The sequence below is a fragment of the Mastigoproctus giganteus genome, chromosome 11 (assembly GCF_048544385.1).
Source record: "Mastigoproctus giganteus isolate SK-2022 chromosome 11, ASM4854438v1, whole genome shotgun sequence".
NCBI lineage: Eukaryota > Metazoa > Arthropoda > Arachnida > Uropygi > Thelyphonidae > Mastigoproctus > Mastigoproctus giganteus.
The window spans coordinates 156,078,241-156,102,676 of NC_143585.1; the positions used below are offsets into that span (position 1 = coordinate 156,078,241).

At 38.2% G+C, this 24,436-nt stretch overlaps 1 protein-coding gene across 4 annotated transcripts in view; it reads left to right on the plus strand.

Moving 5' to 3' along the window:
• The window catches only part of Trm7-32 (tRNA methyltransferase 7-32), a 204,503-nt gene that overhangs the window by 152,508 nt on the left and 27,559 nt on the right, over nt 1-24,436 (plus strand). For 3 of the 4 annotated variants that reach the window (XM_090385277.1, XM_090385281.1, XM_090385278.1), the window contains exon 8: nt 7,227-7,310. In XM_090385277.1, coding sequence (XP_090241403.1) covers nt 7,227-7,310 — 84 coding nt within the window. Of the gene's footprint in view, nt 1-7,226; nt 7,321-24,436 lie in introns of all 4 variants that reach the window. The other variant, XM_090385280.1, reaches the window with a different exon arrangement.

The following is a 24,436-nucleotide window of genomic DNA, read 5'->3' on the forward strand; positions in this document are numbered from 1 at the left end:
TTGAGTTATTAGACTAAATTTCTAATGGTGAAAGTGTCTCCTCTTTGGCAAAACATTATAAAATCAATGAGTCAACGGTACGATCAATCAAAAAATCGGAAGAAAAAATCCGCCGTAGCGTCCGTGAAAACGCGCTAATTGCTTCAAAAATTTGCTCTGTAACTCGTGATGTTAAATTAGAAAAAACGGAAAAAGCTTTAAATCTGTGGATAGAAGACCGAATTAAAAATAAAATTCTGTTAAGTTCACTCATCATTCGTGAAAGGGCAAAACTCCTTTATCAACACTAGCAAAACTGGTGATAGCACTATTGGGATAAGTTTTTTTTTTTTTTTTTGCTATCAAAGGCACTGGTTTGAAAGATTTGTTTGAAATTTCTAATAAATATTACATTTAATATTAAATTGTTTCTTATTTTCATTTCGATGCCATATGCTTGCATTTCACTATGTACATAGTCATATTATGAAGGTATATATATATAATACATACATAGACAAAATTTTAGACTAGTTTTTCTTATATATTTCATACTTTGGAACGGAACCCCTTTATTACTATGGGAGCCATAACTGAATATTCGCATTTTCGGTATTCGCGACATTTCTCAGGAACGTAAGCCCCCGCGAATAGCGGGGGTTTACTGCATATTCGTTGATATATCATCTAGATTCTTCCACGATTTCTTGTATTAGCCTTATATTTGACTTCAAGTGTCTGATTTTGGCATGGGAATTAAACTCATTGTAGATCTTGATGGCATAAATGGAGCTTCCAAACTCATAAACAAGTAAAACTGTTTGAGTTTGTAGTTTGATATCTGAGGCTGTAGAAATGGACATGAGCTGATTCATCATAGTTATCATTGCATTCATATCGTTTCCCATAGGTTCTTTAGGAGCGTTATTAAGCCACAAAAGATTGTGAGCATGTGGACTGCCATGATATTAAAATTCGATCCGTTGAAAATAATTGACGACATAATAATATTGTCAAAATGGACTGAAATGCTTAGACTGAAATAAAGTTAAAATACAATCCACAAGTTTATTAAAACAAATTGCACATGTTACTGCATCTTCATTAACCAATGAAGATTGGTTAATGAATTGGTCTTTTCCATAAAATGATGAGCTTCTGATTGCTCGTTAGGGATATCCAAACCGTCACGTTTTAATTTTATAAAATTTTAGCAATCTAGGGCAACAGATTTCGTTTGCACTCAAAGTTAAGAATAACACAGGTTTACCCAATTGTCTGATCATCGCAAACAGATCTCTTTTATGTTGTGTCCAGTAATAAGTTGAATTAGGAATCAATTTCAAAAATGCTAAATTCTTTTCAATGCAGTTATTGATATATTCTTGAGATTGGGTTTGTTCTTTGGTATGCTTAGTGTCTTTTTCTTTGTATTTAAAAGCAACTGTTAAGGAATCTTGAGTTCTTAGTCTCATTATTTCCACGACCATATAAAGAAGATAAGGCTTCACTCCACGCCCATCTGAACAACTAGATTCATTTGATGCCAACATAAATGGTGTAACTTTTAAATTATCTGTAAACTCTCGATACTGACCAAGGTAAATTCTAGAAAAGGACAATTCTTTGGCATGTTCATCAAAAAGTAATCTTTGTGGAACAGTTTGTTCACCCCACGCTATTTGTAAATATTTGTCATTGCTCCACAAGTTGGTTAACTTCTTAACCAACTTGTGTGAGTTTGTAGTTTCATTCATTTCATCACGTGGTGAAATGTCTTCTTCAAAGAATGCTCCTACACTTTAATGCAATAATCATCACCTGTTCTCAGAGGCAAATAATCGATCATCGAATTAACATTTACAGGAACATTTATAATTTGGCCCAAAATTCCATATTGGCTGAAACTATGTCTTAGTCTTCTAATTTTCATGAATTGTATAAGAGGAGAAACGAGCCTCCTCTGTCACTAAATCTAATCGAGGCAGATGAGGTGGAATAGCAGGTTAAACGAACTGTTGTTCTTTGAAAATGTTGAAATGGAATAATTTTTGTGAGATGCTCGACAGGTATTACAAGCCTTCATAGTCATTACGTCTACAGTTGGAAATTCTAGAAGTAACAGGCTCCAAATGTATTTTTCAGAGTTTAATAAAATCTGCTTCTCAAAATCTTGAGAATCAGATTTTATTAAACTCTGTATTTGTTTTTTTTTTTCGTTCTCTATTCAATCCTCTTAAAACTCAGTTCTGTCTTATCTTGCAAAAAGAGCCTACAACAAAGAGCTTATCTTTGATGATTCTCAGATCTCTAGACAAGATCACATATTTCTTTTAGGGATTACCCCGACTTCTAATCTCTCTCTCTCTCTCTCGGCACTAGCACATTTAAAAATTTTCCTCTGTATTTAAAATATTTGGGTTTTTCTCTTTTGATCTTGGTGTTATCTTTCTTCTGAATAACTTTTTACTCTGTACAAATGTGAACTTACCATGGAATAGTGTTCTCACATCTTGGGTGGTGGACTCAAAAACTCTTATCTTCCAATCAAAAGAAGATAGTTAGATATTAAATAATGGACTAACTTTTGCAAAGTCTCTCCACTCTTTGTCTGATAGATGTTCTAGTTCAGCTGTGCCATTTCTTTGATACTGTCATGGATACTGTTCTGAATTGGCATCTGTAATTATCCCCCCCTCTCTCTGTCTTCCAAATTAGACTCTACATGTGCCACGATCAGTCAGCATCCATTTACTGCCCAACAGTATTCACAAATGCTAGGCCCTTCATATGAGGAATAATAATCCCAGATTGATGTACCAGATGTTTGTTACCCTATTTGTGCTGAGGAGAATGAAAAATTCCTGGGAATAATTGTGCAGTCAGATATGAAGTTCTCTTAGCAGTGCAGATAGACTGCCAGGACAGCTCTTTGGGTTTTATTAAAGATGCACAGGAATTTTGCCCATGAGGATGGTGATTATCCTATTGTATAAGGCAAGGGTTAGGTCACACTTTGAGTAGTGTGTCTGGAAGCCTCATTAGAGGAAGAATGTGGATCTGTTGGAATGGGTGCAGGGAAGAGCAACAAGATTGAAGGGGAGGGGGGAGGCAAAAGAGTGCCCTTACCAGGCAAGGCTTTAGTGTTGCAGACTGCTGCATCTAGAGACTAGGCAACTGTGAGGAGGAATCATTGGGAAATGTTGGGATTTTTTTTTTTTTGACTGATGTTGTGTAAGCTTGCTTTTTTTTTTTGCATCATTTGACACTACTAATAATAATAGTAATTTATAACTTCAAAGCATTAGTAGAGGCATATGATGCAAGAAAGCAAGCTTATTCAGCATCAGCCAAAAAAAAAAAAAAAAAAAAAAAACAACCACTACTCCCATTTCACCCCTCAATTCGTTCAAAATACCTGTCCAGCTGAGCCTTAAATTTGTTTAGGCTATCAACTTCAACAACAAGCGATGGAAGTCTATTCCACAAACCAACTGCCCGCTGGCTAAAGGCGAATTTCCGCACGTCTATCCGTCCTTCCTCAATTTGAATTTATGCCCTCTCAGGTGATTATTCTGAGCAAGAGGAAGAATCCCATCGGCATTGAGCATGCTCAAGCCATTCAAAGCCTTATACACCTCTATCAGATCACCTCGGCGATGCCTAGTCTCCAGGCTCTGTAATTTGCAAAACTTAAGCCTTTCTTCGTAAGAGCAACCCTTTGTTCCATTCACTAATCTTGTTGCCCTTCTCTGTACTCGTTCCAGCAGCTCTACATCCTTCTTGAAATGAGGCCTCCAGACCTGTATACAGTACTCAAGGTGTGGCCTGACCAATGCCTTATACAAGGGAATAATCACATCCCTGTCCCTGCTAGAAAAATTCCTGTATATCATTGACAAGACACCATGAGCTACTCTTGCAGCTCGTCTGCACTGCTCAGAGAACTTCATATCTGCCTGCACAATTACCCCCAGGTCCTTTTCATTCTCTACCACTGTCAGCGTAGTACTACAGAGTTGATACGTTGATCTGGGGTTACTGTTTCCCATATGTAGTACTTTACATTTGTCAATGTTAAACTTCATTTGCCACCTCTCAGCCCATCTGCTCAACCTTTCCAGATCCTGTTGCAGCAGCATAGTATCAGTAGTGTCCTTAACAACCCTGCCAACCTTTGTATCGTCTGCAAACTTGGACATTAAGCCTGATACACCATCATCAATATCATTTATAAATACAGAAAACAACAATGGACCCAACACTGAACCCTGAGGAACTCCACTAATAACATTAGTCCACGTTGAGCAGTGTCCATTGATTACCACTCTCTGTCTTCTGCCACTCAACCATCCCTTTATCCATAGCAGCAAATTGCCTCGAATGCCACACTTCTCCAATTTGTGCAGCAGTCTTCCATGCGCAACAGTATCAAAAGCCTTTCTAAGATCCAAATATATAATATCAAAGTTATTCCCTGCATCCAGTTCTTTTGTGACTACATCATAGTATCCAATCAAATTGGTCAGACAAGACCTGCCCTTAACAAACCCATGCTGTGTCTGAGCTATAAGTGAATTCTTGTCCAGATGATCCTGCAGTGCTTCTTTAACCAGTGCCTCCATTAATTTTCCTGGAACCGAAGTTAAACTAACAGGTCTATAATTACTTGTGTCAGCCTTTGATCCTCCTTTGTGAATTGGGGTTACATTTGCACATCTCCAGTCCATGGGTACCTCCCCGGAGTCCAAAGTAGCTCTCATAATTATGGCTAGGGGTTTGCTTACTTCCTTTGCTGCCTCCTTTAATATAACTGGATAGATCCCATCCACCCCAGGTGCCTTTTTTATGTTTATCCTCAACAATTTCTCCTCCACTTTCCTCTCAGTTATTAGAAAATCATCTAGCTCACTGCCAATGTTTACTTCACCTACGACATTCCCCTTCCTGAATAACTCCTCATGTGTGAATGTAGATGCAAAATACACGTTTAGATTGTTAGCCACCTGAGCTGGATCCTCAACTGTTGAACCATCAACATCCAGTGGACCAATCTGATTCATCCCTTTCCTTCTTGAGTTTAAATAGGTAAAGAACTCTTTTCTGTTTTTCTTTGCATCCTTTGCCAAGGATTTCTCATAATCTGCCTTTGCCTGCCTAATCTCCTTTGTGACTTGGTTACAGACCAACTTATATCTATCATAGGCTTCCACGTCACCCATTAATTTGTATGTATCCCATGCATTTTTCTTCTCTGCCATGTGTCTCATTAGTTCATCTGACAACCATTTAGGCCTGAACCTTGAACAATATTTCTTGGTTGGTATGTAACGCCTGGTAGCTTCCAGGATTAGTTCCTTGAATGCTTCCCATTTTGAATTTGCTGTTGGTAACATCATCAGTTGGTCCCACTGTATAGAATTTAAATACTGCCTCAGACCATCATAGTCGCCTTTACAAAAGCAAAAACCCTTCCCTTTACCTCTGATGGTAATTACCTCCTTGAGTAAATCCCACTTCAGCACACTGTGATCACTGCCACCCAGTGGTTCATTTATCTGCAGATTCCTAATGCATGAAGAATCACTACTGATAATCAGATCAAGAGTATTACTCCCTCTAGTTGCCTCCCGAACATGCTGGTGTAGAAAACAATCATCCAATAAATCCACAAAAGCCTTGCTAGTGTGTGAGTGACCAACCCACAAATTCCAGTCAATATCTGGGAAATTAAAGTCCCCCATTATAAGACTCTCTGATTTACTGGCCCATTCTATTTCCCTATACAGTATCTTATTATACTCATCAGAGTCATTAGGCCTATAGCACACTCCTACTCTCAATTTTGATTTACCTACGCTTATGTCACACCAAACTGACTCGACACTGCCCTGTCCATCGATGTCGACTGGCTTCACTTCCTTGGATTTTATGTGTTTTTTAACTAATAGCATAACCCCTCCTCCCTTCCTATCCTGTCTATCCTTTCTGTAGACGTTGTACTCCCCAAATTCCAGTTCTGCATTCCTTATATCTGTGTGACACCACGTCTCTGATATCCCAACAATATCTGCCTTTGATGTTTTGAGTAATACCTCAAATTCATCAAATTTATTTACTAAACTCCTAGCATTAGTGTACACGCAAGTATACATGCACCTGTTTCTATTCTTAGCTACCCTAATACAACCCATGTGTTTACTTGTACCGCAATGACTTCCAGCAGTCTCTGAAATATCCTGCATCTTGTTTTTCAGGCTTCTGCTCATTCCGATAGAAGCAGTGCAAGAATCTCTTTCACCTCTGCCAGTGGCTACTGTTAATCCATTAGTCTTTGTCTCCCCCCAAGCTAGCAGTTTTCCGACCCACCTAACACTGCCTCGATAGCATCAGCAAATATTCTTGCACCCTTTCTATTTAAGTGTATCCCATCCCTGTAGAAGCAATCTCTCCTGTTAACAAGTACACAGAACTACTTTTCTTCTTCCTCATTTATTCTTTCTCCTTTCCATTTTGTTAAAAACCCTCCTTCACATGCATTTCCTGAAAATTGCAACCTATAAAAATTCAAGTATAATGTTGACTTGTATCTTCATTCTTCTTAACCTTCAACCCCATGCATGGTATTAAGTACTAATATAGGTTGTAATACTTTTTGTGTTTGGGGTATTCATATCTAAAAAAATAAGGTGGGCAGGGGGATTCAGTAGTATATAATGGCACCTTCTATACTACATGTGGTTCTCTATATGGCCAGTTCAGAAAGTTTTGGCTTTGAAAGTCATGCATATGTTGTCAGCCAAACAAAGTACTGAAATTAACTTCATAGATGGTTTATATTAAAATATATAACCAAAGTGAAATTTTAACATCTTTCTCTTCCAAAAGTGTAATCAGTTTAACTTTATCACAGTGTACAAAGTAGAGCCTGAAATTCTATGCTTTAAAATTAAATGTGAATTCCTAAATTATGTTTAAATTTTGTATTCAGCTTAGTAAACGGTGAGGTATCCTTTCAAGCTTTGTTTACTTTGCAATTATAGGTTTTTGTCTTTGTTAACAGTTTATCAGGTAATTTGAATAATTTATGATTTCTCAAAATGAGATTTTACAAATATGATTGTCATTTGATATCTGTGGAAACATTGTGTGCATGCTTCATGATGGTCCAGCAAGTTTTATGTAAGAATGATTATTTTCTTTGATCATAATTAAGATTTATGATATAAAACATTTGTTTTAAACAGAGGCCTTTGTAGTTTGCCAAAACTATTCATCTCCTGAAAATTATATTCCTGATATGGCCAACCCTCTTCTGGATCATCAGTATAGTAAGAAATTGCATGTATTTAGTTTCTTTACTATTAAAAAATATACAAATAATAGTAATAATAAATAAATTGTGTATGATACAAAAGAAATATGTTCTAATCCTTTCTTAACATATCCAGAGTACATTTGCATTGTACTCTGGATATGTTAAGATCCTCTTTAATGGCTATTAGTAATTCATCTTATTTAATGATCCAGTTTAACCTGACTTCTGGAGTGCAGTTGCACTAAGTGATGTGTCTGACCCCCCCCCAATAAGTCCTGGATGTCAAGTTTTTATTTAATGATCAAAGCATTAATTTCGGTCATATGTTATTGTTTTTTTATTCAATTTTGCCATACAGTTCATAGATTAAAAAAAAAAAAAATTATATGTATAATAAAAATATATTGCTTTGTTTTGTTTGTTTATACTAACCAAAACTATGGATCAGTGAAGAGTTTGCTGCACACCTCATTATTATGAGGTGTGTTCAAGTTATAAAATCTCATATTTATTTCTTAAGAAATAAGCAAGACAATTGAAACATAAATCATTTTTCAATGTAATCTTCTAGAATAATGTATTTTTTATCCCCTTTCTTTCATGCTATGAAGGTTTGTTTAGGCAGGGTTGGACTGAAGATAAAAGGCCCACTGGGAAATTAGAACTTTAGGGCCCCATATATACTTAAGCTCGATATAAAATAGGTTTGCATGGTTAAAATATTGAATAGGACAATTATTTAGCCTTTATTATAACTAACATTAACACTTATTGATATTAAAACAAAGCAAGTGTATCAAAATAAATATATACTGTATTTGTCGGCTTATAAGATGCTGCAGTGTGGAAGACAAATTTTGGAAGCAGCAAATTCAAGAAAAAAAACTTTTGAAAAAAAATTATTGTTAATACAATGGAAATTTAAAATTCAATAAAAATAAAACCCAAACGCCAATAAAGAAAAGGCATAGGATTATTACTCTTATTGTTTTAGTATTACTCAACTTCATATTCATTACCGACTTCATCATCATCATCCTCATCATTGGTATTACTGTCACTCTCATACAATAAATGAACTTCGGTGCCATCCATTTCATTACTTATACCATATTTTTTAAAGGGCTTGACCACAATTTCAGTCTTAACATCATGCCATGACTTCAGCACCTATTCACACACTTTGTGCTATTGATGGATGTTTCATCCTTCCTGCTGCCGTCGAATATGGCTCCCCTCTATCATCCATTTATTCTATTGCACCCACATGTTAGGCTTGAATAACAATGTGGGAGCAATAAATATCGGCATCAATGGCTTACTGATGCTGACATTTAAGTCAATGGAATTTCATACATATTCCTGATTTGGCTATTTTCATAGTTGCATTTTGTTGCTTGCCAATTTTTCGGTTTTGCATATGTGCTGATTGCCACTTTCAGCTTCTAAGTCGTAGGTTGATTTTTTTAAGGTATTTATAAGGAAAAAAGCATCTTATAAGCTAAAAAATATGGTATTTTTTTGTTTTTATTTTATTATTTTTTTGTTTTTATTTTAAACCAGTTAAAATATCAAAATTGGTACTTTTCTGATTAAACAGAATTATGCATCAATAATTTTTTATATTCTGTGCTTTAAGAGCCAGGAGTGTCAATAATTTTATTAAGCTCTATTGAATATAGTACATTTCATTATTATTAGAGCCTGTAAAATTTCTTCCCCCATGTTGGGGGAAGAAATTTTACAGGCCCAAATAATAATAAAATGGCATGTAAATGCCATTTTATTATTGAAAAAACATGTTCTCATGCTACTTATGTGGATGACAACATCAATATAAACGTGGTAGCTGAATTTTGACCACCTATGCCACATAGCATGCAGTATAAAAAGCTAACCAGATTTGTTCACCAGAGCAGTAGTAATTCAGCATTAGCACATGATGCAAGAAAGCAAGCTTATATAGCATCAGCCAACACACAATCCACATCCACACACACACTCCTCATTTCATCCATCCACTTGCCCCAAATGTTTGTCTAGTTCTGCCTCGAATCTGTTTAAGCTATCAACTTCAATGAATAATTTAAGCTAACTTCAATGCTGGCTAAAAGAAAACTTCTGTACATCTATTCTACAACTGTCTTTCCTCAATTTGAATTTATGCTCTCTCAGGCGATTATTCTGAGCAAGAGGAAGGACCCATCAGTACTGAGCATGCTCAAGCCATTCAAGGCTTTACACCTGAATCAAATCACCTCACAGGTGCCTAGTCTCCCACACACAGTAATTTGCAAAATTTAAGTCTTTCTTCATAAGTGAAACCCCTTTGTTCTGTTCACTAATCTTGTTTCCCTTCTCTGTACTCATTCCAATAGCTCTACATCCTTCTTAAAATGAGGCCTCCAGACCTGTATACAGTACTCAAGGTGTGGCCTGACCATTGCTTTATACAAGGGGATAATCACCTTCTTATACATTGCTTTATACAAGGGGATAATCACCTTCTTATACATTGCTTTATACAAGGGGATAATCACTTCCTTATCCCTGCAAGAAAAATTCCTGTATCTTGTCAATGATACAGGAATTTTTCTATGAGCTACTCTAACAAACCGTCAGCACTGCTCAGAAAACCATCTGCCTGCACAATTACCCTCAGGTCCTTTTCATTCTCTATGACTGTCGGTGTAGCACCACACGGTTGATACGTTTCTCTGGGGTTACTGCTTCCCATATGCAGTACTTTACATTTGTCAGTGTTAAACTTCAGTTGCCACCTTTCAGCCCATCTACTCAACTTTTCTAGATCTTGTTGCAGCAGCGTACTTCATTAACAACCCTGCCAACCTTCGTATCATCTGCAAACTTGTACATTAAGCCTGATATACCCATAATCAATATCATTAATGAATACAGAAAAAAACAAGGGACCCAACACTGTGAACCCTAGGGGAATTGTCTAATACCATTAGTCCACAAAGAGCAGTGTCCATTGATTACCACTCTCTGTCATCTCCCACTTAACCATCCCTTTATCCATAGCAACAATTTGTCTCCAATGCCACATTGCTCCAATTTGCACAGCAGTCTTCCATGTTCAACAGTATCAAAAGCCCTTCTAAGATCCAAATATATGATATCAAAATTGTTCTTTGCATCCTTTGTGACTACATCATAGCATCCAATCAAATTGGTCAGACAAGACTTCCCCTTAACAAACCCATGTTCTCTGAGCTATAACTGAAGTCTTGTCTAGATGATCCTGCAATGCTTCTTTAACCAGTGCCTCCATTAATTTTCCTGGAACAGAAGTTAAACTAACAGGTCTGTAATTATCTGTATCTCCCTTTGATCCTCCTTTTGTGGATTGGAGTAACATTTGCATATCTCCAGTGCATGGGTAACTCCCCTGAGTCCAAGGAAGCTCTCATAATTATGACTAAGGGTTTGCTTACTGCTTTTGCTACCTCCTTTAATATAACTGGATTGATTCCATCCACCCCAGGTGCCTTATGTTTATCAATTTCTCCTCCACCTTACTCTCAATTATTACAAGATTATTTAGCTTAGTGCCAGAGTTTCATACAAAGCTGGCATTCCCCTCCCTGAATAACTCCTCATGTGTGAATGTAGATGCAAAATATTAATTAGTTTGTTAACTACCTAAGCAGGATCATCTATAGTTGAACCATAGATATCAAGTGGACCAATCTGATTCATTCCCTTCCTTCTAGAGTTTACATAAGTGAATAACTCTTTACTGTTTTTCTTTGCATCCTTTGCCAAAGATTTCTCGTAATCTGCCTTTGCTTGCCTAACTTCCTTTGTGACTTGGTTACAGAACAGTTTATATCTATCATAGGCTTATGTGTCACCTCTTAATTTATATGTATCCCATGCATTTTTCTTCTCTGCCACATGTCTAATGAGGTCATCTGACATCCATTTAGGCTAAATCTTGAACAATAATTCTTAGTTGGTATGAAAAGCCTAGTAGCTTCCAAGATTAATTCTTTGAATGCTTCCAATTTTGAATTTGCTGTTGGTAACATCATCAGCTGGTCCCACCATATAGAATTTAAATACTGTCTCAGACCACCGTAGTCACCTTTATGAAAGCAAAAACCCTTCCCTTTATTCCTGATGGTAGTTACCTCTTTGAATAAATCCCACTTCAGCACACTGTAATCACTGCCACCTAGTGATTTCTTTATCTGCAGATTCTTAATGCATGAAGAATCAGTGCTGATAATGAGATTGAGTATTACTCCCTCTGGTTGCCTCTCGAACATGTTTCTGTAGAAACAGTCATCCAATAAATCCACAAGTCTTGCTAGTGGGTGAGTAACCAACCCACAAATTCCAGTCAATCTCTGGGAAATTAAAATCCCCCATTATAAGACACAGATTTACTGGCCCACTATTTCTCTGCACAATTGCTTATTATACTCATCAGATTCATTAGGCCTATAACACATACCCGTTCTCATTTTTCCTTTCCTAGTGCTTATGTCACACCAAACAGACTCAACATTGCATTGTCCACCAACATCAATTGGATGCACTTCCTTAGATTTTGTTTCTTAACTAACAGCATAACCCCTCCTCCCTTCCTGTCCTGTCTATCCTTTCTGTACACATTGTACTCCCCAAATTCCAATTTTCCAGTGCTTATGTCTCTGATATCCCAACAGTATCTGCCTTTGATGTCTTGACTAGCACTCTAAGCTCATCAGATTTATTAACTATATGCCTAGCATTGGTGTACATGCAAGTACACCTGTTTCTACTGTTAGTTACCCTAACACAGCTCACGTATTTACTTGTTCCACTGACTCCCAGCAGTACTGGAAATCCTCATTGCATTGCTTTCCAGGCTGCTCCTCACTTTGCATTTCAATAGAAGCAGTGGAAGAATCATTTTCACCTCAGTCAGCAGATACTGTTAATCTATTAGTCCATGTATTAGGATTTGTGGGGTGACTTATTTGTCTACATTAAAGTTAATAATTGCTGGTGCTTTCTGCTTTGGTGGCTCTGCAGGCAGGCCCATGGGAGTTACCTTAGTGTTGGTCGTAATATTCTCAAAGTCTTTCTCTGCCTCCATTCCTATGACAATACCTATGTTTCTTGTCTTTCTCATTGCCTTAATCTTTGTGGTTTAAGTTATCTTTGAGGTTCGACCTAACTTTGTATTTCATCTCTTTGCTGGTCAGGGTTTTGCTTGTCTCTGTAGGTCTAATCACTACCAGGTTTAGAGTTTTGATCAGTGGGGCTCCTTGGTTGGGAAATCATGATTGTAGTATTTGCAGTGTTTGGATTCCTCAGTGCTTGTGCATACGTGATAGCATACTGTAGCATTTGGTTTGCCCCACATTCTAGGTATGCCTCCAGTTTCATAAAAGCCTTTTCCCCTTGCCTTCACTTAACAAGCATGAACCAGACTGAGAAAAATTCTACCTCTTGAGCCTTGCACAATCTCTCCAGGGCCGAATTGATTGACAAGGCTCTCATCATATATTCCCTCATATCGTGTCTGGGCAGAATTGCAGACACTTTCAAATTCAACCCTAACTGGTGTCTTTTTTTTTCAACATTGACCAGCAGAATTAAGTAATTCCACCGGTCTCCTACTCTTAATAGCATTAGTGCCAATGTGCACAACATTATCAACCTTTGTGCCCTTAAAATATTTGTCTGTAATTGTGTGCAGACAAGATAGGAGGGAGTATATGATGAGAGCCTTGTTGATCAATTTGGCTCTGACGAGATTGTGCAAGGCTGAAGGGGTAGAATTTTTTACGGTCTGGTTTTATTGACAGGAGACGCTGTTTCTACAGGGATGGGGTACCCTTAAATAGAAAGGGTGCAAGAATATTTGTTGATTCTATCGAGGCAGGATTAGGTGGGTCGGAAAACTGCTAGCTTGTGGGGGGGGGATACATAGACTAAAAGTTAAGTGGCCACAGGCAGAGCCAAAAGTGATTCTTGCACTGCTTCTATTAGAATGAGTAGCAGCCTGGAAAGCAAGGTAATGGCGATTTCCAGGAATGCTGGGAATTATAGTGGAACAAGTAAATACATGGGCTTTGTTAGGGTAACATGTATACATGCATGTACACCAATGCTAGGAGTAAAGTTAATAAATTTGAGGTTGAAGTGCTAGTCAAGACATCAAAGGCAGATATTTTTGGGATATAAGACACGTGGTGTCACACAGATATAAGCAGCGCAGAATTGGAATTTGAAGGATACAATGTGTACAGGAAGGAAGGAGGGGTTATGCTGTTAGTTAAGAAACACAAAATCTAAGGAATTGCATCCAGTTGATTTTGGTGGACAATGCAGTGTTGAGTCTGTTTGGTGTGAAATAAGTCCTGGGAAAAGAAAAATGAGAATAGGTGCATTATATGCCTAATGAATCTGATGAGTATAATGAGCAATTGTGCAGAGAAATAGTGGGCCAGTAAATAAGAATGTCTTATAATGGGGGATTTTAACTTTCCAGATATTGACTGGAACTTGTGGATGGTCTCTCACACTCTAGCAAGACTTTGTTGGATTTATTGGATGACTGCTTTCTACAGCAACATGTCCGAGAGGCAACCAGAGGGAGTAATACTCTTGATCTGATTATCAGCACTGGTTATTCATGCATTAAGAATTTGCAGATAAAGGAACCGTGATCACAATGTATTGATGTGGGTATTACTTAAAGATGTAACTAGCATCAAGGCTAAATGGAAGGGCTTTTGCTTTCTTAAAGGTGACTACAGAGGTCTCAGTTTTTAAATTCTGTACAGTGGGATTGACTGATGATGTTGCCAACGTTGATTTATAAATGGGAAGCCTTCGGGGACTTAATTTTGGAGGCTACTAGGCTTTTCATTTCAACTAACAAATACCGTTGGTGCCTCAGTAGCCAGTTGGGCAGGAGCAGTAGTGCGTAGCACACGCTTCTTGATTGGACTGGAGTTCGAGCCCGTGACCACCAAATACGTAGGATGCGGAAAGGTCATGGAATGACCACCGCTTATCCCCGGAGCTGTATGGCCCTAGTTGCTAATGCTCCTAAAATTCAAATAATAAACAAACAAATACTATTCAAAGTTTAGGCCTAAATAGATATCAGATGAATTAATGAGGCTCGTGACAGAGAAAAAAAATTGTATGGGATGCATATGAAGTATCAGGTGACACAGAAGCCTATGGCAGGTATAAACTAGTCTGTAATCAAATCACAAAGGAAGTTAGGCAGGTGAAGGCAAATTACGATAAATCTTTGGCAAAGGATGCAAAGAAAAACAGCAAAAAGTTCTTTACTTATGTAAACTCTAGCAGGAAAGAGATGAATCAGATTGGAGCACTTAACATAAATGTTTGTTTATTGATGATCATGAATGATAAACTAAATGAGTATTTTGTATCTACATTCACACATTAGGAGTTATTCAATGAGGGGTGTGCCAGACATTTATCAAATGCTAACAGGGACTTAAGTGATTTTGTTATAACTGAGAGCAAAGTAGTGGAGAAATTGTTGAAGCTAAAACATAAGGAAGGTACCTGGGGTGGACAGGATCTATTCAGTTATATTAGAGGCAGCAAAGGAAGTAAGAAAACCCTTAGCCATAATTATGAGAGCTTCCTTGGACTCAGGGGAGGTCCCCATGGACTGGAGGTGTGCAAATGTATCACCAATTCACAAAAGGGGGTTCAAAAGGTTACACAAGTAACTACAAACCTGTTAGTTTAACTTGTGTTCCGGGGAAAATAATGGAATCACTGGTTAGAGAAGCATTGCAAGATCATCTAGACAAGACTGCAGTAATAGTTAAGACACAGCATGGGTTTGTTAAAGAGATGTGTTGTCTGAACAATCTGATTAGATACTAAGATGTGGTCACAAACAAACTGAATGCCAAAAATAATTTTAATATCATAAACTTAGATTTCATGAAAAGCTTTTGATACTGTTGCACGTGGAAGACCTCTGTACAAATTGGATAGGTATGTTGCTACAATGAATAAAGAGATGGTTGAGTGGGAGACGACAGAGTGGTAATCGTTGGATGGTGTCTTTGTGGACAAATGTTATGAGTAGAGTTCCTCAGGGTTCGGTGTTGGGCCCATTGTTGTTTTGTTTATATATCAATGATATTGATGAAGGTATATCAGGTTAATATCTAAGTTTGCAGATGATACAAAGGTTGGCAGGGTTGTTAACAACAGTAAGGACAGTATGCTACTCCAACTGGATCTAGATAAGTTGGGAAAATAGGCTGAGAAGTGGCAACTGAAGTTTAACATTGACAAATGCAAAGCACTGCACCTTCCTTTTAGGAAGGATGTAGCAATAACCAAAGGGAAATGTACCATCGGGAAGTGGAAAGTGAAGAAGAACTGGGGGTAACTATGCTGCCAAATATGAAGTTCACTGAGCAGTGAAGATGGACTGCCAGGGCAGGTCGTGGAATTTTGTCAATGATATATAGGAATTTTGTTAGCAGAGACGTGGAGGTGATTATCCCTTTGTATAAGGCAATGGTCGGGCCACACCTTGAGTACTGTGTACAGATCTGGAAGCCTCATTTTAGGAAAGATCTAGAGTTGCTAGAACAAATATTGTGAACGGCAATGAGTTTGGTGAGAGGAACAAAGGGGTGCTCTTACCAAGAGAGGTGTAAATTCTGCAAGTTGTAGCATCTACAGAGTTAGGCACCTGTGAGGTGATCTGATTGAGGTGTATAAGGCCTTGAATGGGTTGAGCTGAATGCTGATGGGATTCTTTCTCTTGCTCAGACTAAGAACCTGAGCAGGCACAGTTTCAAATTGAGGAATGATTGAGGTTATAGAATACATGTGTGGAAATTTGCCTTTAGCTAGCAGGTAGTTGATTAGTGGAACAGGCTTCCATCTTTTGTTTTGGAAACTAATCATCATCATCATCAGCCATTTTCAATCCACTGCAGGATGAAGGCCTCTCCAGCAACTTTCCAGTTCCTTCTGTTTTGAGCACTGGCCATCCATTTACTACCCACAAACTCATGAATTTCATCTATCCATCTCCGCCTTTGTCTTCCAGGTTTTCTTCTAGCTCCTCTTGGATACCATTCTGTTATTTTCTTAGTCCATCTGTCATCATGTCTTCGAGCTATGTGTCCTGCCCAAGACCATTTTAATTCTTTAGTTTTGATCAGAATGTCCTTTACTTGAGTTTGTTGCCTAATCCATGTGTTTCTCTTCTTATCTAACAGTCTGATTCCCAATATGATTCGTTCCATTCTTCGCTGTGTAGTTCTCAGCTTCTCTTCCATTCTTTTGGTGAGTGTCCAAGTTTCACTTCCATAAGTCATGGTGGGGAGTATACATTGATTCATTATTTTACGTTTCAGACAAACTGGGACATTGCTCTTCAGTATGTGACTATATTTCCTGAATGCTATCCATCCAAAATTTATTCTTCTCTTGACTTCCAGCCATTTATCATTATTACAGCTAATGACTTGTCCCAGATAAGTATATGACTCCACCTTTTCAATTACTGCTCCTTCAATCATTATTTCCCTTTCTGTGGCATACTTGTTCATCATTACTTTTGTTTTAGCCATATTCATCTTTAGTCCAAAATCCTTACTAGCTGTGCATAACTGATTAACATTTTCCTCTAATTCGTTGGGATCGTGGCTAATGACCACAATGTCATCTGCAAATCGTAAATGGTTTAGGTACTCTCCGTTCACATTGACTCCTTTCTGCGACCAGTCTAATGTCCTGAAAGCTTCCTCAAGGGCAGCAGTAAACAGCTTCAGAGATATTGTGTCTCCTTGTCGAACTCCTTTCTCAATTTTAAATTTCCTACTGTCTTTGTCTAGTCTAATAAAGGAAGTAGCACTCTCATATATTTTCTTCAAAATCATAATATATGGGGTATCAATGCCTTGTCTTTCCAGTGCCTGAAACATTGCCTTATGCTGTGTGGAGTCAAATGCCTTTTCATAATCCACAAATGCCGGGCATAATGGTGTTTTATATTCATTTGCTTTCTCCATTAGCTGTGATATTACATGAAGGTGATCCATAGTTGAGAATCCTGTCCTAAAGCCAGCTTGCTCTTTCGGTTGATTCTCATCAAGTATTCTTTCTAATCTGTTAGTAATGACCCTTGTGAACAACTTGTAGATGTGGGATAGCAAGCTAATTTGTCTATAATTTCCAATTTCTGATTTATCTCCTTTCTTATGCAGCAGAACTATGATTGCATTATTCCACTGCTTAGGTGTCACACCTTTTCTAATGCACTTTGTGAAGAGCCTTGCCAGTTTTTGTGTTATGTCTCTTCCTCCTAGTTTTAACAAATCTACAGTAACTTCATCTTCCCCCGGGGCTTTCTGATTCTTCATTTTCTTCAATGCATGTTCTACCTCATCAGGAAGAATATTGGGTATGTTGTATGTGTTGCTACTTTGCAATCCACCTTCCCCACTGCTGGCATCATTCCCCTGCTCCTTGTATAATTCTCTATAGTAGTCTTTTGCTATTTGAATTATGCCTTCTCTGCTGTTTAGAAGTACACCATCGCTATTCTTCAGTTTCAGTATCATTTGTCTTTCTGTATTACTGCTCATGGCTGCTGATTTAAATCCTTTGTTTTCCCTTAATGCTTGTTCTACTTTTCTTGTGTTAAATCTTCTTATGTCCTCTCTGAGTCTCTTTCTAATGGCTTTGCATAACTCAGTATACTCAATTTTCTCCCTGTCAGTGTTTTTCTTGCTCTTCATTTGTCGTCTTTGGTTCATCATGACAAGTGTTTCTTGACTAATTTTCTCTTCTTTGGATTTCTGTTTCCCTATAGGTTTCTTGGGCTTTATCACTTTCAGAAAGTTGTAATATTCCTCGTCGATATCTTGGTCCTGAGCAGTCTGCAGAAGCTCAAACTTGTTCTTAAGTTCCAGTACATACTGCTTTTTCTCCTCCTCTGTTATTTCAAAGACCTTTGTATTATTTACTCGAGTCAGTTTTTTCCTTTCCTACATCTATATCAAGTGTACATCTTACCATTCTGTGATCACTTCCAACATTTACCTTATTCAGGACAGTAACATCATTCACAATATATCTTCTGTTAGTGAGGATGAAGTCGATTTCATTAGTAGTTAATCCATTTGGACTCTTCCATGTCCACTTTCTGTTCACCCTTTTCTTGAAAAAAGTGTTCATTACTGACAATCCTTGAGATTCTGCAAATTCCACAAGTCTTTCACTTCTTTCATTTCTTTCACCAATTCCAAAATTTCGTATTGTTCCCCTTTCTGCGCTGTTTTGTCTTTTTCCAACCTTAGCATTGAAGTCTCCCATAATAATAGTGTAGTGGGTTTTATGCTCATCTAGAAGACTCTCAATTTCGGTATACATTTCTTCAAACTCTTCATTATCATGGCTCGATGTTGGTGCATAAATCATTATAATCTTTAGTTTGTATCTCTTAGAAATCTTGAGTATTAGGCTTGACACTCTTGGTGATGTACTTTTGAATTCCAAAATGTTGTTTTTAAAATCTTTATGGACCAGAAACCCAACTCCACCTTCACTCCTTTCACTGTTTCCATTGGTGTACAGCAGATTTCCACTTGATAAACTTATAAGTGATTTATTTCTTCTTCTTGTTTCAGCCAAACCGATGATATTCCAATTCACAGTTTCCAATTCCTTTTCCAGCTCTAATAACCTGTCTTCACCAATGAGTGTTCTTACGTTATAACAGGCCAGGTTCAGTTTCCGTGCATGGCAGCCTGGTCGTACCCAGAGATTCTTAGCACCCTCTGCTTCCACTCTGATCCTCTCACTGCCGTAAGAGGGACAGTGAAAGCTGCTGGGGACTGAGGGCCATTTGCTTCGTTGTGCTTTCATGTGCTGGAGGGTTTGGTCTTTTCCTCTTCACGCTGACCAGGCGTCTTGAAGAGAACCACTCTACATGTTCGTTGCCACCTAAGTGACGTAACAGGGCTTACCATCGAAGGCGCCTCCGTAGCCAGGTGGGAAGGAGCAGCAGTGCGTAGCACACGCTTCTTGATTAGACCGGGGTTCGAGCCCGTCACCACCAAATACGGAGGATGTGGAAAGGTCAGGGAATGACCACCGCATATCCCGGAGCAATATGGCCTTAGCTGCTAATGCTCCTAAAAACAACAACAACTAGCTTACCATCGAGAAGGTGTGCATGAGTGGATTTTAGGGAGGCAGGCCAACCGGACTTCTCCTAAATCTTCTGTAATAGAGAGATATTGGATTCATCAGTGTTTTAGGCTGAGTGTCTGATAACACACAGGATACTTGTTCCCCTTTAAGCCCTCTTGGAAACTAATAGCCTAAATAAATTTAAGGCTGAGCTGGACAAGCATTTGGAACGAATGGAGGGGTGAAATGGGAGGTTTTTTTTTTTTTTTTTTTTTTGGCTGATGCTACAAAAGCTATCTCTCTTGCATCGTATGCTTCTACTAATTCTAATTCTAAGATGATATCTGCTCTACATCATCAACTTTTGCCCCTGGCAGACATATCCTTTTTGCATAATTTGTTCCCTGTTTCCCTAAGAATAGTCACCGACAACAACTAGTTTCCTTGGGACCTGTGCATTCTGCCTTGGGGGTTGCTGCTGTGTTGCATGATGTTGAAGTGCAAGCTCTGGCATTGATGTAGGCAGTTGAGAGCTTGATGGGTCCCTCAATTTAAATCCTTCAAGGGCATCCACCCTGTCCTTCAGTCTCTCACATAGGCCCATAACAATGCTGAGTTGGCGCTTGATTTTCTCACACTCCTTACAATTGTGCACATACAAAGACCCTTGGCAATATTGTGTCCCATCCCTGATTGATCCACAGACATGAAACAAGCAGTGAATTTCAAAAGGCTGTGATTCAGAGGACTAATGCTACCCCCCCCCAGTTCTCCCCTGAGCCACAGCAGTACGATTAGTTTGAGCCTTTTGCTTTGCTGCTGTGGTCTGAGTCATGATTTCTATTCAATTTAAAATAAAATTCTAATACAAAATATAACCCTAAACTTATATCCTAAACTTATATCCCAATGCAGTTATAACACTACATATATGTATTTCAGTATTGAATATTATCTCCGAGTTACGTTATGACTTTCTTATCTCCTGTCAAGTTATATGTATTAATTATGTTATGTTGGTAAAAACTGGGTCGTTATATGTATTTAGTTAAAGTACATCTTAGATTACGTTATAACAGGCCAGGTTCAGTTTCATCTTAGATTACGTTATAACGTAATCTAAGATGAAAATTTAATTGACAATTAATTTAATAAGATTTGTAAATTTTACTAATTAATTGATAATACTATACTCACTATCTAGTTTTCCGTTAAACCTTATGATATCTAGTTTGGGGTATACATTGTATCGTATAACAATGGCGGCAAGTTACAAATGGTAAATCTATGGACAAGAGGTATAAATTTAAAATAAACCACAGAGCTTGACTAGGTTTATAAGCTATTTATAAAAAATAATTTAATCTAACACTTAAAAGTCAATAAACTGGCTAAATATAATTAAAAACTCATTTGCAGCAGCGGAAAAACTTGTCCAACACGTGGTTTGGATACCCTTACTGATACTAAGTAATAACATACAAAATCTCTTAGTTCAAATTAAACTAAAGTATTGTTACTAGGAATATAAAGCAACTCTGTAAAATACATTATTATGCCAATTTAAGTCAATAAAAAAGCAAAAATTTAAGAAAGTTTTTCTATTAGTTGGAGCCATAAAAACTTCTTCCTTTCAAGTGTACTCTTGTACAATTGTACCCAATATACCAATTTGCATTTGGTTGTGCAAGTCAGAGTTAAAGTAGCAGTTATGGGAGGTAGTAAAGATATCATGGAGTTTCAAAAAGTGGGAGCTTATGTGTCGGGTACTTTCATATCAAACACAGTATGTGTTGTTGGTTGCTCACAGCCCGCTGTTGTAATGGTATTCAAAGAATGGTTTTGAACTGTTCAAACCACTTCCTGCCAACAGAACTGTAAAGGATTACACAAGGTGGATGTTTGTGGTGAGCAAAGGGTACTCTCTGCTGTATAGGCCCAATGGCAGGTCTGACAGTTGTCATCGTTGCTTAATATGATGCTGACAAGAACTAGGACTCCTGGTGTGTTGACCAACGTTTCGCTGGTGAGGTCTACTGGCAGTTCTTAGGAGACCGTGGTGTGCACCCTGCCATGTTGCATTTCTGCCTGGGCAGAAACAGGATCTTCAAAGACAATGTGCTCTATCATCAGGCCTGCACTGTGCATGCGTGGTTCAAGGAACACAGTGGAGACATCACCCATCATGATTATCCTCTAAATTTACCTGACCCAAATCCAATTGAACACCTGTGATATGTTTTGGAATGGGAGGTAAGGCGTGTGGACACAACCATCATCTCTTTCAACACTCTGGAAAGCCTTGCAGGCAGGATGGCTGCACATCTTCAGACATTTAGTGGAGTCAATTCCTAAGCGAGTAGTGGGTGCTATCCATGTGATTATGGTCCAACATGGTATTAGATAGGTGGTCAAATTCAGTGATCACAATGTATATTTGTGTGTTTTATATTACATGTAAATAACCTGTCAAGATAAAAAAAAGATTACTGGCTCTCAAATTAGAATTTCCAAACAGGACTAGGTGTTTTAATCACAAAATGCTACTACTTTATTACAAGGAGGCTGGTGTGGTTCCATAGGGCAAAAAAATCCACTATCCAAACCAAACTATCAACTCTTTGGAGAACAATATTACTCAACTTCTAAGGCTTACAGAACAGTCTCTACTGCTGTGCTTCAGGTTCTGACTGGACTCATGCCTCTGGACCTTTATCTGGTTCATAAAAGTTTAATACAAGTTTAATACATAAGTTTTATAGACTAAAATGTAGAATACCCACTACAGTTGACTTAAATGCAGACACCAAGAGTAAAAAATTCTGGTGCTCGGACAAGTGCCTCAGCATCTGAGGCATTTGTTCAGCAAACAATACCAAAGGATGTGTTACCAATTCTTTTTTCATTGATGTCATCTTTACAAGCAAGACAGAGATAAAGAAATGGTTCACAAGCTTATATACATCATATCTATTAACTGATTGTGGGTCCAAAAATTATAAGCTTTATCACTTCAGCCTTGTAACTACAGATCTGTCTGCATGCAGTGGTGTTGAAGATGGGAGCATATGATTTATCACTATCTATGAAATGAAGACCTTTGTTTTCTGCTAATTTCTAGTTTTTGACTGCTGTCTCCCCAGGGGACGAACAAAGGTTTGTGAATAATAAAAATGCTTCAAAATTTTGTCTTCCTTCTTCACAAGAAAAAAATCTTCTATAGAAATAGAACAAATACAGACAAATCAGTGGAAACAACTACTAACTAAAGAAGCATATCTATTCAATAGATGTCATCAAGGAATTGCTCAGCAAGTTAATCAAGATAGTCAGAAGACAAATGGCTCAGGACTTTAGCATTAGTAGAGGCATTTGATGCAAGAAAGCAAGCTTATGCAGCATCAGCCAAAAAAAAAACCCACTTCCACTTCACCCCTCTGTTCGTTCAAAATACCTGTCCAGTTGAGCCTTAAACTTATTTAGGCTATCAACTTCCACGACAAGGAATGGAAGTCTGTTCCACCAACCAACCACCCGCTGGCTAAAGGCAAATTTCCGCACGTCTATCCTATATCTGTCTTTCCTCAATTTAAATTTATGCCCTCTCAGGTGATTATTCTGAGCGAGAGGAAGAATCCCATCAGCATTGAGCATGCTCAAACCATTCAAGGCCTTATACACCTCTATCAGATCACCTCGCTGGTGCCTAGTCTCCAGACACTGTAATTTGCAAAATTTAAGCCTTTCTTCGTAAGAGCACCCCTTTGTTCCATTCACTAATCTTGTTGCCCTTCTTTGTACTCGTTCCAGCAGCTCTACATCCTTCTTGAAATGAGGCCTCCAGACCTCTATACAGTACTCTAGGTGTGGCCTGACCATTGCCTTATACAAGGGAATAATCACCTCCTTATCCCTGCTAGAAAAATTCCTATATATCATTGACAATACACCATGAGTTACTCTTGCAGCCCGTCTGCACTGCTCAGAGAACTTCATATCTGCCTGCACAACCACCCCCAGGTCCCTTTCATTCTCTACAACTGTCAGTGTAGTACCACAGAGTTGATACGTTGCTCTGGGCTTGCTGTTTCCCATGTGTAGTACTTTACATTTATCAATGTTAAACTTCATTTGCCACCTCTCAGCCCATCTGCTCAACCTTTCCAGATCCTATTGCAGCAGCATAGTGTCGGTAGTGTCCTTGACAACCCTGCCTACCTTTGTATCGTCTGCAAACTTCGACATTAAGCTCGATATACCCTCATCAGTATCATTTATGAATACAGAAAACAATAATGGACCCAACACTGAGCCCTGAGGGACTCCACTAATAACATTACTCCATGACGAGCAGTGTCCATTGATTACCACTCTCTGTCTTCTCCTTCTCAGCCACACCTTTATCCACAGCAGCAATTTGCCTCCAATGTCACACTGCTCCAATTTGTGCAGCAGTCTTCCACGTGCAACAGTATCAAAAGTCTTTCTAAGATCCAAGTATATAATATCAAAGTTATTCCCTGCATCCAGTTCCTTTGTGACTGCATCATAGTATCCAATCAAATTGGTCAGGCATGACTTCCCCTTAACACAGCATGGTTTTGTCCAAGCTATAACTGAAGTCTTGTCTAAATGATCCTGCAGTGCTTCTTTAACTAGTGCCTCCATTAATTTTCCTGGAACAGAAGTTAAACTCACAGGTCTATAATTACTTGTGTCAGCCTTGGATCCTCCTTTGTGAATTGGGGTGACATTTGTCTGTGTGTACCTCCCCTGAGTCCAAGGAAGCTCTCATAATTATGGCTAAGGGTTTGCTTACTTCCTTTGCTGCCTCCTTTAATATAACTGAATAGATCCCATCCACCCTGGGTGCCTTTCTTGTGTTTATCTTCAACAATTTCTCCTCCACTTTACTCTCAGTTATTACAAGATTCTCTAGCTTACTGCTAGAGTTGAATA